Source organism: Rhincodon typus, chromosome 18, assembly GCF_021869965.1.
Source record: "Rhincodon typus isolate 14 chromosome 18, sRhiTyp1.1, whole genome shotgun sequence".
Taxonomy (NCBI): domain Eukaryota; kingdom Metazoa; phylum Chordata; class Chondrichthyes; order Orectolobiformes; family Rhincodontidae; genus Rhincodon; species Rhincodon typus.
Genome location: NC_063349.1, coordinates 15,596,369 through 15,615,175, shown reverse-complemented (window position 1 = coordinate 15,615,175; position 18,807 = coordinate 15,596,369). Strand labels below are relative to the sequence as shown.

At 38.8% G+C, this 18,807-nt stretch overlaps 1 protein-coding gene across 2 annotated transcripts in view; it reads left to right on the top strand.

Annotated features, from left to right (window-relative positions):
- Nucleotides 1-18,807, top strand: part of sult4a1 (sulfotransferase family 4A, member 1) — a 48,661-nt gene that overhangs the window by 22,540 nt on the left and 7,314 nt on the right. The window contains exons 2-7 of one of the 2 annotated variants that reach the window (XM_048608078.1): nt 1,863-1,993; nt 4,262-4,342; nt 7,539-7,665; nt 9,363-9,457; nt 14,538-14,676; nt 17,745-17,870. In XM_048608078.1, the coding sequence (XP_048464035.1) occupies nt 1,863-1,993; nt 4,262-4,342; nt 7,539-7,665; nt 9,363-9,457; nt 14,538-14,676; nt 17,745-17,773 (602 nt within the window). In that variant the 3' untranslated portion in view covers nt 17,774-17,870. The remainder of the gene's footprint in view (nt 1-1,862; nt 1,994-4,261; nt 4,343-7,538; nt 7,666-9,362; nt 9,458-14,537; nt 14,677-17,744; nt 17,871-18,807) is intronic. The other variant, XM_020511653.2, reaches the window with a different exon arrangement.

The window sequence follows — 18,807 nt, the reverse complement described above, 5'->3', positions numbered from 1 at the left end:
AGCATCAGAGGAGCAGGAAAGCTGACGTTTTGGGCCTAGACTCTTCATTTTCTGCTCCTCTGATGCTGCTTGGCCTGCTGTGTTCATCCAGCTGTACACCTTGTTATCTCAGATTCTCCAGCATCTGCAGTTCCTACTATCTCTAAAGAGTAAGACCTCCTTTATTTTTATTATCCAATCCTTTCGTAATAACATTTAACATGTAAAATGCTTTCACATTCAATGATTTGTACATAAGGATATCCAGGTTCCTCTGTATATCAACGTTTCTTAGTCTCTCACGCTTAAAATAGAAAGGTAGATTATTTAACCAATCTAAAGATAACTGTACGTTTCTGTCTTGTTTTTCTCTCTTAATTAACCTGTCCGTATCCTTTCGGAGCAGAATTTTTATCTTCCTCATAAATCACTTTCCAATCTAACTTTATATAAAGTGAAAACATCGTTAGTTTCTACTCTGTTTCTTCATCTAAGTTATTGATATGTCAGGCACACCCAAACCTTTCATCCAGGGGGCCGTGTTTCAGTTTTTTTTCTCAGTTACGAGGCCAGTGATGTTTTGACTGAGATTGGGTTTGGGCTGGGATTGGAAAGTGAGTGCTGTTAAACAACCGGTATCCAGGAGTTTGGGAGGTGGAGGAGAGCTGAGTGAGGGATGGTGGTGAAAGACTGGCAGTAATTTGGCAGCACAGATCGTGTGAACTTGACTTCACTTTCAAAAGGTTCTCTTGTGCAGGCTATGACTCATGACACCTCTGGGGTACCAGAAATTGAGTCCTTTCGAACCTGACTCGACTGTGTGAAAGTTACAGAAGGGTAGGACATGCTGAATGCCCCAGTGAAGCTGGCCGGTTGCAACTTGACGTCTTGAAGGTTCCAAATAACATTAAAAACCTTGAGAATGGTATCGGGAATCCTGGAATCGGGAACTGCCCACATCTTTTAAAAATGGCTGTCCTGTCACCCCTGACTTTGTGAAAATCCAGGTAGTAGTGTTGCCATCTAAAATGGAAGGGCCTCGGGGAGGATCAGCGTGCAAATCATCAGTTAATCATTTAGTCACAATTGCTGGTGACAGGCTAAAGGGCAGCATTGATGACGGTCTAGGAACAACAGGAGTAGGCCATTCAGCCCCTTGAGCCTGTTCCACCATTCAACAAGATTGTGGCTGAACTCCACCTATCTGCCTTTGGCCCATAGCCCTTCATACGTTGATAAACTTTTGTTAAGCAATCTCAGATTTAAAATTAATAACTGATCCAGCATCTGTTGCTGTTTGTGGAAGAGTTCCAAATATTTACTACCCTTTTGTGTATGGAAATGCTTCCAAACATCTCTCTTGAATGTGGCCCTAATTTTTGTACTGTGCTCCTTAGTTCTAGAATCCCCAACCAGTGTAAATAGGTTATCGACCCTGTCTGTGTCATAGAATCCCTACAGTGCAGAGAGGCCATTGGGCCAATTGAGTCTGCACTGAAGAGTATCCCACCTAGACTCAGTCCCCTCATCCTTTCCCTGTAATCCAGCATTTCCCATGGTTAACCCACCTAACTTACACCTCTTTGGACTGTGGGAGGAAACCGGAGCACCTGGAAGAAACCCACGCAGACATAGGGAGAACACAACAGTCGCCAAGGCTGGAATCGAACCAGGTCCCTGGCACTGTGCAGCAGCAGTGCTAACCACTGAGCCACTGTGCTGTCTTTTCCTGTTAATATCTTGAAGACTTCAATCAGATCCCCTCCAACATTAAAAGATCCACCAGTTAATGAGAAATAGGAAGGTGCGCACCGAATACTTAGAATTACATGATTAAATTGAACTCAAAAGTTAGATGTTTACTTGTCATGGTTTGTTGACAGGAACAAGTCTGCTTCAGGAGCTGGTGTATCTGGTGAGCCAGGATGCTGACCCAGATGAGATTGGAATAATGAATATTGATGAGCAAGTGCCGGTGCTGGAGTACCCTCAGCCTGGCCTTGATATCATTAAGGTGAGGGTATTTGAATTGAATGTGTTTCATTTCATCCCATCTCGGTTTGTGGCATGTACCAGATTGAGTCACATGTGTACAGCAATTTCAAATCTTTTCATTCTGTAACTCCTAAGGCCCTGCAGGAATCCTTTGCTTTCTTGCTGCACCCCACTCTTTTAAATTTTTTTCCTCTCCTTTCTCCATTCCACATCGGCCTTTTCTTTTCTCCTTATGGTGCTGTGGCTTGCTTGTGTGAATGATCTTTGCCTAATACTTTTTACCTTTTAGAAGCAGGGTGGGAGTTATTTAGAACCCAGCAAAAGATGATCAATATGAGGATAAAGCAAGGTAAAAGAGAATATGAATGCAAGCTAGCGAGAAACAAAAAGGAAGACGATAAACATTTACTTCGGTGTGTGAAAAAGTAAAGCCTGGCCAGGATAATTGTGGGCCTATTACTGGTGCAGACAGGAGAATTTATAACGGAGAATAGGGAAATGGATGGAGGAAATAAGCAATTATGGAGGAAAGTATTGAAAATTAGCCTGGAAGACAAGGCAATGAATAGACTCATGAAACTGAGGAACTGAAAAAATTATTAAAGAGATATGACTTGGGGGTGGGAAATCTGGATTAAACATTGATAATTCCCCTGGACCAGAGATACTACATCTGAAAATGTTGAAGGGGGTGGCTATAAAGGTAGTGGAGACATTAATGGCTATTTTTCAGAATTCTATTAATTCTGGAAAGGTTTCTGCAGATTTGATAGTAGCAAATATAATTCCACTATTTAAACAGGAAGGGAAAGTGCAGAACTACACACATTAGCTTGACATCAGTAATAGGGAAAATATTATCTGTTGTAAAGGATGTGGTAATTGGACGCTTAGAAATAATGGTAAAATTAAGTTGAGTCAGCAGGGGTTTATGAAAAGAAAATCATGATCGACAAATCTGTTGGAATTTTTTTGGGATTTTACTTGTAGCATAGACAAAGGAGATCCAGTGGATGTGGTATATTTAGATTATCAGAAGTCTTTTGATAAAGTCCTACACAAGTAGTCAGGAAATAAAAGTACTGTGTGCGTGGACATAGTAGGTAATATACTAGTATGGATTGAGAATTGATCACAGACCAAAAACAAAGCATAAATAAATTATTCTCAAGATGGTAGGCTGTTTCTAGTAGGGTAGCACAAAGATCCGTGCTAGGTTGAGAACTGTTCACAATTTATACAAATTATTTGAATGTGAGGACCAATTGTAATGTCTCTCGTTTGCTGCTGACACAAGGCTAGGTGGGAACGTAAGTTGTGAGTAAGTTACAAGGAGGCTTCACACAGACTTGGACACACTCAGCAAATGGACAAGAACATGACAAATGGAATATAATGTGAATAAGTGTGAAGTTATCTATTTTGGTAGAAAAAGCAGAAAGACAGAATATTTCTTAAGTGGTGAGAGGTTGGGAAGTATTAGTGTCCAAAGGGACCTGGGTGTCCTTGTTGATGAGTCATTAAAATGTAGTTTGCAGCCACAACAATCAAATAAGGAAGGTAATTGATATACTGGCCTTTATCACAAGGGGATTTGAATACTGGAATAAAGATGTATTGCTGCAGTTGTACAGAGCCTTGTTGAGACCTCACTCAGTATTTTGTACAGTTTTGGTCCCCTTATAAAATCCTTGCTATAGACGGAATGTAACGGGGGTTCACAAAGGCTGGTGGGATTTTTCTTGAGGAGGATTCGAGGAAACTGGGTCTGGTTTTATTGAAACTTGCAAAATTCTTACAGGGCATGTTCTTATAAGGTACTTGTATGCTGAATGTTTTCCCTGGCTAGGAGTCTGCAACCAGGGGATATAATTTCAGGGTAAGGCGTAGGCCATTTTAAGATTGAGATGAGGAGGAATTTTTGAAATCCTCTTGCCCAGAGGGCTATGGAAGATCAAACATTGAGCATGTTCAAAACGGCAATTGATAGGTTTCTGGAGACTAATGACTTCAAGGGATGATAGTCCAAGAATGTAGCATTGAGGCAGATGATCAGCAATGATCTGGTTGAATGGTGGGGCAGGCTTGATTGAATGGCCTACTTCTATTCCTTTATTCCTGTCAACTGTGTAAAACATCCCAACGTTTGGATACTTGTTCCTTGTTCATGCCCTCCGTTAGATATCCTGTGGATGAAGGGACAGAACCCAATGGAGAGAAAAGCTCAAGAAACCTTTTCATTTTAGAAAGGTAAATTGCTGCAGGTTGACTTTTCCTTTCTCTTTAGGAACTGACATCCCCTCGTTTCATTAAAAGTCACCTGCCATATCGTTTCCTGCCTGTAGACCTGCACAATGGACAGTCTAAGGTAAAATATCTGCATAAAGTATTTTCAGTAACAACTTGCTGAAACTCTTCAGAAATTGATCAGTATGAATAGTTTTGTTTGAATTATAAATGTTGGAACTGAATTCAGTTTGGTTATATATATCAGTAGATCATTCTTCTCTTGAATTTTTCCTACATTTTCTCCTTTTACATATAGCAGTGGATTAGTGTGGGGGTGCTCATATTTGGGTATGGGGTAGGAATGGTGATGATGTAGATCTGACACCCTGCTCCTAATGGGCTGCTGCAGGATATTTGCTGGTTGGGTGAGTAGGCACCTGGCCCAAAGCAGTGAGTGAGGTTTGTGCTGAGGCTGGAAACGGACCGTAGGAAGAAGGAAACTCTTCAACAGGTACTGACACCATGTGGGACTGGATTTAAGTCTCTTTGAGAGTATAAGTGAGTGAATGTGCTGTCTGGGAGCTGGTGAGTGAGAGGAAGAGTGCGTGTGTGTGTGAGGGAGAGAGAGCGAGACGGTGACAGAGAATGTGTATGCGCGTGTGGGAGATGTTAAGAGAGAAAGAGAAGTAGAGATCCAGACACAAACACAGCCTTTCCCTTGTCTTTTCCCTAAAACCTATCCACAAAGCAGTTTGAATAAAGAGGAAAACTTGGATTGAAAGGCAACCAATTTTCAACCCCCCACTTCTATATAAATTTCAGAGGCCAGTTCAGAGAGTACGCTATCAGACGCTAAAACGGGTTCAACGTCAGTTAAACTCAACTCATGACATGCTGGTGCACAGCCTCTTCCCTGGTGATTAGGGGTCGGGGACTAGGCTCCCAATCTCTCTCTCTCTCGAGATGACAAGAAAAGGTTTGATTAGTTGGATTTACTAATAGTATATCAACTATCAATTTATTACTTTGGAATTTTTCTTTTTTGAAATTCGTGTTGACTGTTGTACCAAACCTTTGCCTTCTGAACTTTGCTCATCAGCATGCTGACTGAGAGGAATTTTTTGTTAACTCGTGGGATGAGGGCGTCGCTGGTTAGGCAGCATGTATTGCCCATTCCTAATTGCCCAGAGGGTAGTTAAGAATCAACCAAATCGCTGTTGGTCTGGAGTCACATGTAGGCCAGAACAGGCAAAGATGGCAATTTCCATCCTTAAAGGACATTAGTGAACGAAATGGGTTTTTCCGATAATCGATGATGGAATCATGATCAACGTTAGACTTACTGAATTTTTAAAATTCAAATTCCACCATCTGCCATGGCAGGATTTGCTCCTGGGTCCCCAGAACATTGTGGGTCTCCAGGGTATTATCACTGGACTGTTAACACCCTAGGCCATCACCTCTCCTGTGAATTGAAAAGTGGGCCCTCCTATGAAAAGATTACACAGGTCTGCTTTAGAATTTAGAATACCCGCTTTCGGTATTCACTGAGATAGATTTTAAAATTGTTCCATCTTTTTTTTTTCCTTGAGGCCAGCTCTCCTTTTGGTGCACACTTTGTTGTAACTGAGGGGAAGGGGGGAGTGAATTCAGTCAGGAATGGAGGGCTCTTTTGGCACAATGGTAGTGTCCCTATGTCTGAGTCAGGAGTCCAAGGTTTAAGTCCTACCTGTGTAATAACATCTCTGAACAGGTGGATTCAAAAATATCTAGACCAGGAAATGACAGATCATAATTTAACATGGGCCTTATAATAGGTGAAGCCTCTGCTCCCTTAATCAAAGCAAGTAGTCACAGTCATATAGCACGGAAACAGAACCTTCGGTCCTACTCGTCTGCAGCGACCAGAAATCCCAATCTGATCTGGTCCCATTTGCCAGCATTTGGCCCATATCCCTCTTAAACCCTTCCTACAGATATACCCATCTGGATGCCTTTTAAATGTTGTACCCATCTCCACCACTTCATCTGGCAGTTCATTCCATACAGAAAAGTTACCCCTCAGGTCCTTTTTTAAATCTTTCCCCTCTCACCTTAAATCAATGCCCTCTAGTTTTGGATTCCCCCACCCTAGGAAAAAGACCTTGGCTATTCACCCAATCTGTGCCCCTCATGATTTTGTAAACCTCTGTAATGTCACCATTCAGCCACTGACGCTCCAGGGATAAAAGCTCCAACCTACTCGGCCTTCCCCTCTAATTCAAACCCTCCAGTCCCAGCAACATTTTTATAAATCTTGTCTGCACTCCCTCAGGTTTAACAACATCCTTCCTGTACAAGCACAACCAAAGTTGTATGCAGTATTCTAAAAGTGGCGTCACCAATGTCCTGTACAACTGCAACATGACATCCTATACTCAATGTTCTGACCAATGAAGGCAAGCATGCCAAACACCACCTTTACCACCCTGTCTACCTATGACTCCACTTTCAAGAAACTATGCACCTGCACCCCTAGATGTTTATCTCTTTGTTTGGCAACACTCGCCAGGGCCCTACCATTAAGTGTATAAGTCCTGCCTTGGTTTGCCTTCCCAAAATGCAACGCCTCACATTTATCTAAATTAAACTCCATCTATCACTCCTTAGTGCATTGATCCCATCTGCAAAGCAGGCATGTAAAATCCTGGGTCGGAGTTGCAGAATCGCCCATCTGTCTGAAAAGGGGCAGGTCAATATACCTAATAGCACCAAACATTTGGATATACTCAGCACATTGTTGACATGTTGAGCCTTTGGATCAATAAAGTCAGTTATCCCTCAAGTTCTTTGAACCTTAGTTGAGCAAGTGAAAGACCCCTGTTAAAATAGAGCTACTTCCAAGAACCATTGACGCTAACGATGTGTTTCCCTATTCCTGCCGAGAAGTGACTCGATTAAACTTAGATGATTGTGTTGCGTCTGTCTTCGAGAACACCTCTTGCAGAAGCAATTGTGGGCCTCAGCCAATAAGAGAATAGTACATTGTTGTGATACGGTCCCACAGGCGTTGAGTGCCTTCCAACGAGCAGCATCCTTCCATGGTTCCACTGCTGATTCTGCCCATCCATTCTTTTTACAATTGGCCAATCTGCCTATTGTCTTTTCTTTATGTGAACCCAAAAATCTTGGGACCTGAATTTCATTTTCAATGTGATTTCATTTTTAATAAAGTAAACTTTGTATCTGTTTATCTTATAAACCTGGGATATTACTGGTGTGGCATGTTACAAATTACTTTTTTTAGTTCCCACCAAAAGTGTATGCACGGCTTTTGCACAAATTTTTCTCTGCAGGTTATTTGCATGGCCAGAAATCCTAAAGACTTGGTGGTGTCTTACTACCAGTTTCATCGTTCTTTACGAACAATGAGCTACAGAGGAACCTTCCAGGAATTCTGTCGGCGGTTTATGAACGATAAGTGTAAGTATCAGAATGATGTCATTAAATCACTTCAGCCTGTGCAAGAATGGAAGATTTTCAAAAGTGGCATGAATTGGGTAACTGCATAATGTGTTAATCAACTGAGATATGATCAAAAACATAAACATGCAATTCATAGACATGCTAGCTTAGATTTTCTTTTCATTTACAATCAACCTTTGTGAAGGAAATAAACAGACCAAGCTCTGAAAAGTCATCACACTGCCTCAAACTTTGATTCTTCATCTATTTACTTCTGGTCTGGCTTCAATAAACGTAGGAGCCTTAATACTAACAAATTTGCTTAAGACTTTTTTTTTATTTTAGTATTACTTCCAAACTTTTCGTGTTACTTACCCACTAAATGTGGACATCTAATACTGTTTACTTGCATGAAGAAGGGGAATTGAAGAATCTTGTGCTGAAGTCAAATGCTGCTTTCAGAATGGTTAGATATGTTTTTTTTTTCACTGTTATATCTTAGTTGTTTAAGAAATATTATGGCAATGATTATGATCCAGCCATATTTACAAAATGATGCATCATTGAATTGGGTGGAGGAAGGAAATTCCCACAGCAATCGCTCTCCTTGTGCTTTTTGAAGGAACAGTAGGTCCAGTGGATGTTTGCTGTACCTGCGATATTGGCAGGCTGACTGAAGTGCCCAAGGTAACAGTTACAGCTAAAGTTTTCAACTGGTAGCAATAGTGCTGTGGTTAGCTAGCAGTGTAAAAGGAGTCTTACAAAAACGATAATGACACCCAACACAAATCAATGCTTTAACAACAGTGGAGAGACTAATTGTTTAGACAGCAACATGGAAATCTGTCGGCCTCAGCTTCAAGAATCACAGTGCTCAGCGCACAAGTTGAAATCCCAAAAGTATCCATTTTAAATAGTAAGCAGACCCACAGAACTGAGTCCAAGAAGGCTGTAATTTTAATTGTGGGATCTATTTAAATAAACTTGCCTGAAATGAGGGTTCAGTGAAGTCCATACACCCACTGAGAACACTTTTTAAAAAAAAAACTTCAAAAATCAGTTTGTGATATTGATCACTTTGTCAATTTACTGATTGGGCATTCTTAGACAATTTTGCAAGATGTCTGCATGGAATTTGCTGCACTATTGCACAATCCGTTCTTACATTATGGAGTAACCTGGAAATTATAATCTTAGGAAAAGCATATATGAAAATGCAGTAAAAATTACTAACTTCGCTGACAATTACATTATTGAACACACCGACATGTGGATAAATAGCTCAATGAAATAAAACAAGCAAAATAATTTGATGTGCAGATATTGCATTTTTTAAGATAATGAAGCATAACATAATTTTAAGATTGGATTCATGGCCAACTGAAAGAGAAAAGGCTGCACAGATTTGAAATGTATTGCTGACTTCTCTATTCATTTCAGAACAATGATGACTTTCTGTTTCCATCTAGAGTTATTGCTGAGATCTCCCAGTTGTCTTTCTGCAGCCTGCAATGCTGAATGTTCAGCGCTGCAGAGTGAAATCCCAAGTTGGATCAATAAGAACATGTCTTACTTCATAATGGTTTTGAAATAAACTACAATACTGTGTTTTACTTCTCTGAATCTTTTGTGTAGAGGAACCGAGGAGATCACCAAATATTTAATATGCTAATGTAGGAGTTTCTAAGTTGTTAACGTGTCTATCACCCTTACAGTGGGTTATGGTTCATGGTTTGAACATGTTCAAGAATTCTGGGAGCATCGTATGGATTCCAATGTACTCTTCCTATTATATGAAGATCTACTTAAGGTAAGTCTTGTGTGGATCACTCCTTTGTCAGGGATAGAATATGATTGAACCAGATGAGCAAAATGATTTTGAAAATTTAGAGGCAGTATTTAGCCTTTTAAAATCATGTCCTAACATGACCTAACATGAGAATCTATTGAAATGACTTTGGTAGTAAGAATAGAAAAGGTGAATTTTTTTAAAGGGCGTAAAACTTGTAAATGTTGATATTCGAAGAAACTTGTATTTAGTCCTAGAGTCATCAACTAGTACAAGTACACAGAGTTAGTGTGAAATTTGTGAAATTCTTTACCATAAGAGGATTATGGAGGCTGGGTTGCTAAATATATTTCAGGCTGATTTGGATAGGTCTTTAATCAGTAAGAAACTCGAGGGTTATGGAAAAAGGCAAGAAAATAGAGTTGAGGATCAGCCATAATCTTATTGAATAGTAGAGCAAACTCAATAGATTGAATGGTCTACTTCTGTTACATTTTAGTTTGATGGTCACTAAGTCGTCTGCTGTGTGTTACTTTTCTTCCCAACAAGCTTGCCTATTTATTTATTTATCTATCTAATTATTTACTTATTTGCTTGTCTCCCTCTATCTGTCTGTCTATTGTCATGTGAATTTCATTACAAAATACAGTGAAAAGCTACTCCGAAAGTGGCAGCAACCTTACCTGGAGACTCCTCTTTCTCTCAACCAAGATTATGCGACCCTGGCCTCCAACATGTTTAAAACAAATACATGCTTATGGATTGCAGTACAATAAATTCTTGCTTACCATTTGCTTGGTTAAATGTTGTTTCTGTTTATTATTGGCTATGCAGTAGCGTAAATGACAGAGTTGAATGCCATGACGTTTACACATGTTGCAGGCCACTGTCAGATAATCTTGGTGAAGAGATACGAAAGAATTGGCAGTGACCATCTTTCAGAATTCTGTAGATTCTGTAACAATGTTTTCAAATTGGAAGGTTACAAGTGTGACCCCACTATTTAAGAGAATGGGAGCTATAGACCTGCACCAGATCTGAAACCTGACATCAGTCATCAGGATGATTGCTGGGATCTGTTTCAACACGTGTAATAACTGGATACTTAGAAAATAATAATCTGATTGGGCAGTCAACATGGATTTATGAAGAGAAAATGATGTTTGACACACCTGTTAGTTTTCTTTAGGATGTTAACAGTTGAAGCGACAAGGGAGAACCGGTGAATGTGGTGCACTTAGATTTTCAGAAGATTTTTTTTATTAAGTCCCACACTGGAGATCACTAAACAACATTAAGCACGTGAGAGTCGGGGGTAATATGCTAGAATGGATTAAGGATTGGTCAACAAACAAAGCAGAGAGTAGGATTGCAGGTTCTGACCGGTGGGATTCTGCAAGATAAGTGCTTGGGCTCCAGCTGTTCACAATCTATTTCAATGCTTTTGATGTACAGGCAAAATGTAACATTTCTAAGTAGGTATGTGACACTCAACCGGATAGGAATGTGTGTTATGAGGATGACACCGCATAGGCGATTTAGATAGGCTGAGTGACTAGAAAAAACATGGCAAGTGGAATGTAATGTCGCTGAATGCAAGCTTATCCACTTTGGCGGTGCTGATCGTTTCTTAAATGATGAGACCTTGGGAAGTGTTGATTTACAAAGAGACCTGAGTGTCCTTGTTTTATGTATCATTGAAAGCTAACCTGCGAGTATAGCAAACAATCAGGAAGGCAAGTGGGACAAGGCCTTTATTGTAAGAGGATTTGAGTGCAAGAGTATCCTGCCTCAATTGTAAAGAACTTTGGTAAGATGGCACCAGGGTATTGTATGCACTTCTCGTCTCCTATGGAGGTGCAGCAGACGTTGCTGGAACGACAGATTGTCCTAGAATTAGCAATTGTGGAGATTGGATTTGTATTCTATAAAACTTAGAATGAGAGATGATATCATTGAAACTTAAATTCTTTTAGAGATAGGCAGAATGGATGCAGAAGTAACATTTTCCCTGAATGGAGGGTTTCTGGAACCAAGGGACAGAGTTTCAGCATAAGGGCAAGCCACTTAGGACTGAGATGAAGAAGAATTTCTTCACACACAAGGCAGTGAATTTTTGGAATGATCTACCCAAGATGTCTGTGGCAGCTCGATCATTTCAGAGATTCAGGATTGAGATCAATAGATATCTGGATACTAATGACGTAAAGTGATGTAGGACTAGCATAGGAAAATGGCATTACGATAGATGATTGAGCTGTGATCGAGAAGGGTGGAGCAGGTTTGAGAGATTAAATAGCCTTTTCCTGCTCCTTTTGTTCTTTTGTGAAAGATGCTGTATGATTACAGGTCTTTCTGTGATGAAACAAAACTGTTATTGGAGCAAACATCCCTAAGATGTGGAAATTGTGTTTCTGATATTAGAAATAATATTTTTTCAGTTTTATGTTTCAGGCCTAATGTGTTCTGAAAACTGTGACTTCTAGTTAAAGTTACCTGATCAAATTGTTGCAAAGAAAATCCTCAATTTCTTTTGTATGTTGACTTTATATTGACTTTACTTTCTTTGAACAAATTTCTGTGTTCCTTTTCCTGTCTCTTTCTTTTTTATTTTCCAGTTTAGAACCTTTTCTCCAATATGTCCATGCTTCTCCCCTTTTTATTTTATTCTATTCTTCAAAATCATGTCTGCAAACCTTTTGTTTGGGAGGAATGTTGACTGTAAGAAACATCCAACTGTTTATTCAACTGAACGTTAATGTGATGAGTTTCAACCTGATCGGCATCACGACACCAAAGATTTCTTTAGAGAATCTGACTGTAATTTTAATTATCCATGAAGCCTATTTGGGGTTTTTTTGCCTGATTTTTATTTTTTTTAAAAAGATCTTTTTCTTCCATACCAGCATCACAGACTCTGTATATTAATTATGTTCTAAAGAATTGCTAAAATTATCCATCATGAAACAATTACATTTGAAGAGTCGATTTTAGGGGGATGGAATTAGCTGCAGACCTGGTTCAAAATGAAACCATTCTAATGGTGATGTGTCAATAACCAAGTGCATCATTAATGTGTATACTCTCTGCCACTTCTGGCAGAGGTTTGTACTATAATATTACTCTGCCTAGATTACAGTGCATAGGTCCACAGCATTTTCACCTGATGATTATTAATAATAATAATATTATTTCTTTTAATATATATTTTTACATCTTTTTCCCGCTCCTCTGTGATAAATCTTTAAAACATGTTGGGAAATGAATCTGTTTCATTCAGCAAGCCAACTTGTAAACTTAACAATATCACTTCTAGCTTAAGCAAGTGCTGCATCCTAACCATTAGCTGATCATGAAATGTTTGCTTCAAAAGCAAAATCGATGAGCAGAATGCGCAATAACTAAGGATTAGTGTAGCTTTCTAATGCAACAGAGTGAAGTTGTGAACTGTATCTGGAAATGCAATCAAGATTCCAAATTGTCCCATGTAATCTGTTATGTCTAAGTAAACTAATTTCCTAACAGGAAGTATGGAATAGCAAAGTGAGCGGACTTATCTTTTTTTTAATCTCTCCTGTCCATGAGGAAAGACCATACCTTGGCCCAAATAAATATGCACTCCTAGCATAAGGTTTTGCAAAGGAAATAAAAGTGGGTAAGAACTTGAACATTCCATGGGTGATTGGTTCATCTTCTGATTCCTCAAAGACTTTCCATCACCTCCAATACCCAAGTCAGGTTCATCAGGATAAGAGCTACATCCAACAACATTCAAGAACATTGATACCATCCAGGACAAAGCAGTCTGCTTGATGGACCCCTCTTTTATCACCATAGTCATTAATTCCCTCTGTCATCAGGACACTGGCTGCAGCACATGTCTTGTACAAGACGCACAGCAGCACTTGCTAATGCATTTTTGAGAGCACCTCCTGAACCTATGACCTCTACCACCTGGAAGGTCATGGGAAGCGGGCACAAGGGATGTAAGCCACCTACAAGTTCCCTTCCATGCTGCAGACCATGTCATTGCATCAAATTCAGATGTTCCGACTGATCACGCCTCACCAGACAGCAGTAGTAAATTATCCTCTTCTCAAGAGGTATGAACATTAAATTGCCAGCAACATCCATGCCAATTAGATAAATAAATTTAAGATAATGAAGTCCTGGTTTGCTTGCTTCAGTCCAATTCAATTAAAATTTTCTTGGAATAATAGAAATTAGGCAACCTGTGAGCAATAATGTATCATGCTAGATCACCATAATGAAGCGGTTTGGAATGGCAGTGTTTAGAGTTCATCTTCCATGTTCAATTTCGAATCTCAGCCGCTGAGAGAGCATGATGAATGAAGACAAAATGCCTTGCAACAAGGGAAAGAGAGCAAATTTAACAAAGTAAAAAAATGTTTCAAGCCATTTCTTTCTGATGCAGCAAACAGTAGATGCAAAGTGAAAGATGGAGGTATTAGAAGATTGGTCAAAAAGGTGTGTTTTAAAAACGGTCTAAATGAGGGATAGGTGGTTTAGAGGCAAGGAATTAGGAAAGGGAAGTGCTTGGGACCAATGTATCTGAAGGAACATTTCCTTCCGAACCTGGTCAGGAGTGGAATTATTAGAGACCTGCTATTTCTGTTTTCTTGGATGTGAAAAATTATTTGGCATGTAGAGGAGTGGATGAGTGATAGGAGAAAATCATATAGAACTTAATATAATATGTACCCTTGTAGGAAGACAATAAATCTGTATTCCATATGCAAATCACTCAATATCCATCAATTTGTGGTACTGAACAAAAGTTCGCAATCTAGCACTGAAAATGCATTTTTAGCTACAATTCCTGGTGGTTCCCATTAAGCAGGAACCATTTAAAATCTACCAATTAATGGCAAGGATGATACCAGGGGATTACACTCAACAAACAACAAAAACAGAATATTTGTTTTCAACAACTGCTCTTTGTCAATTGAAATATTGGGAAGATACTTGGAGAGATGTTACATAACTCTCAGTAATGTGTAGAATAATTTGGCAGCAGTTTTCATCATGATCTCCAGTTAAGATTGTCTGTTTGTTTGTTTTTTTTCCCTCTTTTTGGAAGAACCTTGCAGGTACCGTAGAGCTCTTAGTGCGGTTCCTAGGTGTGTCATATGACAGGACTCAAATAGAATCTATAATTGAACACTGCCATCAGCTCGTGGACCAATACTGTAATGCAGAAGCACTTCCCATTGGAAGAGGTGAGTGCTGAGAAAAGTAGAAGATAGGATTATTTGATTGTAATGTAACAATGGAAGCTACTGTGAAGTAATTGTCGTGTTATGACAATAATTGTCATTAAACATGGGAAGGTATAATAAAGTAGGATTCTTTAAAATGAAGTTACTCCACTGTATGCATGCTAAATGCTAGTTATATTAACATGTATATCATTGCATCTGTGAATGCCAAACTTATAAATACAGAGGGAGACAAATATAGATGCTTTCAAAAGAATGCATCATATTTCTAAGATAATAAGACAATCAGAATAAATTTGTAAAAAATAGGGTTATGCACTCTCTACCATTTAGAAACATCACAAAACGCTGTAAACTGAAGTATATGCTTCTGAATTGTATTATAAATGTGAGTATTTTCTCTGGAATAATCTCGGTCTTCACTCCTTCATGGTTTTATATTTCTCTCGTCAATGGAGCATACTTGGGATTTCCCTGTTCGAGAAACTCTAAGCGGTTGCTGCAGGTCACAAGAGAAGTACACAGTAACTATCTATTTAACTTTTTGTGGAATTGCAGCCTTTCGATTATGAAACTCCTCCCTTTGAAATATTTTTCTGACCTCTGCCTCTGGAGTTATGAAAGAGGTGTTGTTGAAATATATTGCGCTTTAAACATTTTAAAGAAAACACAGTTTGACCATGAGCTTCCAAATGCAGGCAAAGAAAGCTTACAGACTTGTTATTGGTCAAGTAAAAAGGGTGTCACACATGTGCAGTTTATATACCTAGTCTCCTGTGTGATGTGTTCATTGCGTGGCTTTGTCAGACATGATGCCAGATTGTGACCTACTCAGTTAGGAGGGATCAAAAGTGACGTGTGAAGTGCAGACTCTTGGGACAGTTCCAGACCAAATATAAGATAGTCAGGCAGACCATCCCTGAACATGACTGGTGTAGAATACAGCTCACAAGCACCATGCAGAGGTACAACTTTGCAGTTACTGTTTCTCCTTTGCTAGGGTCAACTTTGCTCTTTTTGTTCTTTTTACCTGCCCCCAATAAGTCCAGATTTTGCGAAGGCAACCATGCCAGATGAGAGCTCCTTTTCAAACGATCACTCTCTCACTCTCTCACTCGAATACGTTTCAGTATATGCTTAGAGGGCATGTCTGCTGAACTTCTGTGTACCAAACTTGTTTTCTTGATGATAAAGTTCCAGGTTTTAGGCCTTTCCTCTAATTGTGCTCTAATCTCTTAAATTCAGCAAAGCTGATTAGTTTTATTGTCCAGCAAGGAAAGTTGAACATGACTGCATCACTCAAAATTATTAATAAAAATTGTGTTAACGTAGAAAGTTACAAATTGCATGTTCTTTCACAAACATTGCGAAATAAGACGAAACTATGCATTTAAGAAACATTGTTTCATTTTGTTATGATATCGTGGCTGCCACTATATATTTGGAGATGTTAGTTATAATGATTCAAAGTTCTCACCCGCATATCAGCAATTTTTAATTCAGAAAGGGACATCAATCGAAGGTGTTCCCCGGTGATTCAGGAGTATTATTAAAACAAAGTATAATGCCAAGCCAAGGAAGGACATATTATAGAAGTTGGTTAGTGAGGTACATTTTTAAGGATTTTCTTCAATGAGGAAAGACAAATGCCAAGGTTTAGATAGTGAATTTCAGTAATCCCCCAAAGAGGTAACAATTAATCCTGAGGAATTCACAGTAGATAAGAAGATCTGTCACTGTAGTAGCCACCTGACCATATCTTCACTGAATTCCTGTGCAGTGTGTAGCAATGTCACTTTCATCATGAGGAATGTAATTCCATATTCAACAAGTGTGTTGGTTGTAATATTGTGTTTCTTAACCTTTTACCTTAAGTCCTTGGAGATTTTGCCTTTCACCATTTCCATAAATATTGGTAGATTTTTTTTGTATCTCTCCTAAAGTATCTACTGTTTCTGTGTGAATGCTGACAGTTTTATCAGGCTGTTAGACACATCAGTTATTTCATTTCAAGGTATTTCCCTCTGGTTTGTTCAGTATTGATATTAAATATTGCATTTATATCTTGATTTTTGGTCTTACTCGGAATATTAACCAGTTTAGCAAATCAGCTACTGCTCATCTTATGGATAAAGAACTAGAAAGGTGGCCCAAAAAAGGCACAATTTCTCCAATTGAGGGAAGCAAGGATTTTTTTAAAACTTAGAAATGGAGGTTTATGGCATCATTTTGAGAGTATGTTTTGGTACTGAAGATCTTGACATCAAGTAGTGAGCATGATATGGAACTGAAGAGCATGGCATGTATAGTGAATGTGGCTGTAACTGAAGGTCTTCATCTAAAATAGTGAGTGTGGCCTGGAATTGATAAGTATGGTATAAGGTAGTGAGTGTTATCTGGAACAGAAAACCTTGCACCTGTTAGCAAATGTGGTCTGGAGCTGAAGAACATGGCATTTGAACTGAAAAGGAACATGGCATCAAACACTGGCTCGTATTCTGCTTTAAAGGGCTATGTGACATCAAGAAGTAAGTTTGACCCTGAAAAGAGAGATTAAGTTGATTGGAAGTTGGGGGCAGCAGACACTATCTCCCTCCCTGCAGCTATTGGAGTTCAGAATCGGAATTTACCATGTGAATTTTAAGAAGTATACGACTCCGTTTTAATATAAATTATCAATTTAAACACTGAAGTCTGGCTCTTGGTTCTTCTACGCTTCTCAGGTTCACCGCCATTTGAATCTTCATACAGTCTGTTGTGTTAAAATGAGCCTCAATTATTTTTTGTTGATTTTTGCTAAATTAAACCAGCTCAACAATAAATGTTGATCGTGGCAATGATTCAATTGTCTGCTTTCATTTTGTTAATGGTTCAATTTTCTAAATGCCTTTTCATGTTTTCCTTTGATATCTGGATCAAAAATACACTTACCCAAAGGAAGGTTTGGGGTGAAAAGTAATTCTTTGAAGTGTCGCACATATGTTTGCTTTGATTTTTTTCCAGTTTTTATTTTAACGTTTTGTTTATGTTTGAAGCATTTTAGTTTCTTCTTCCCTTTTTGTTTTTAGCATGTCGACTCATTGAACTGAAGACCTAGTGTAATTGGTGAGAAGGTAGACTAGCCCCATCCCATTGCCCATTCTTCTGTTTTATGGCTTTTCATCTAAACCCGCACACATGTACATTACAGCAAGGTGGGTACCACTGTTTTTTTATTAATCCACAATAATTAAGTTTACTTTTGTCGTGTGCTTTTGGTTAAAGGATAAATAAATTGCAATGAAAAACAAATCCCTTATATCACTCACACCGCTTTCTTTCACTCCATTTATCTCGGATTTTAAAAGAAAATTGAGCTTCATAGAATGATGCAGCAGCAGATACCATTTGACTCATCACACTAATGGCAATTCTTTTGTACAGCTACTCAATTTAATCCATTAACTCATTAATATCAGCCCTATTTTAATTTGACAAATAAGACATATTCATTTTACTTTAAATTCCTCCAATTCTAATTTGATTATCTTAGCAAAATGCTTCATCACTATTAAAAATCACGCAGAGTAATTTTATTCCCGCTGTAGTTGCCAATTCTCTGGTCCCGCAGCTGCTCTGAGACTTGTGGACTTGGTACTGCCCTTCTTGTTGTTCTTGGATGAATGCTTTTATTGTTTTCCGTATCTAGAGTGTTGCTTCCTGCTTTTCTTAGAAATTTGCTTGTGTTCCTATTTCCCTGAGGAAGGTGACAGCCCCCACCTGTCTAATAGCTGTTTAATTTTTCTGATGATTTGTAAAATTATGAAAACTACTGATAACTCACTGTATTCATCATCTTGAAAGTCCTAGCCTATTGCACTATCGCCTGCATTGTTTTAGTGTGTTTGGGTCACTGGTGCCATTGTATGTTGTGCGCTTCCTAAAATTTTGCCTTGGTCATTACATTGGGTATCCCCAAAGCTAATGGAGTCTAACACTATGCAACTCTAAAGAAGCTACTGTGGTATTCCAATGTTTCTGTTATATTGTCATTCAAACAAAGCTATGTTCATGGCTATCTTCACAGCTATCCTGTTTTCTGTCAAACATTTTATGCTGCAGTTGAAGTTTTACCACATTACACCTTTTCTC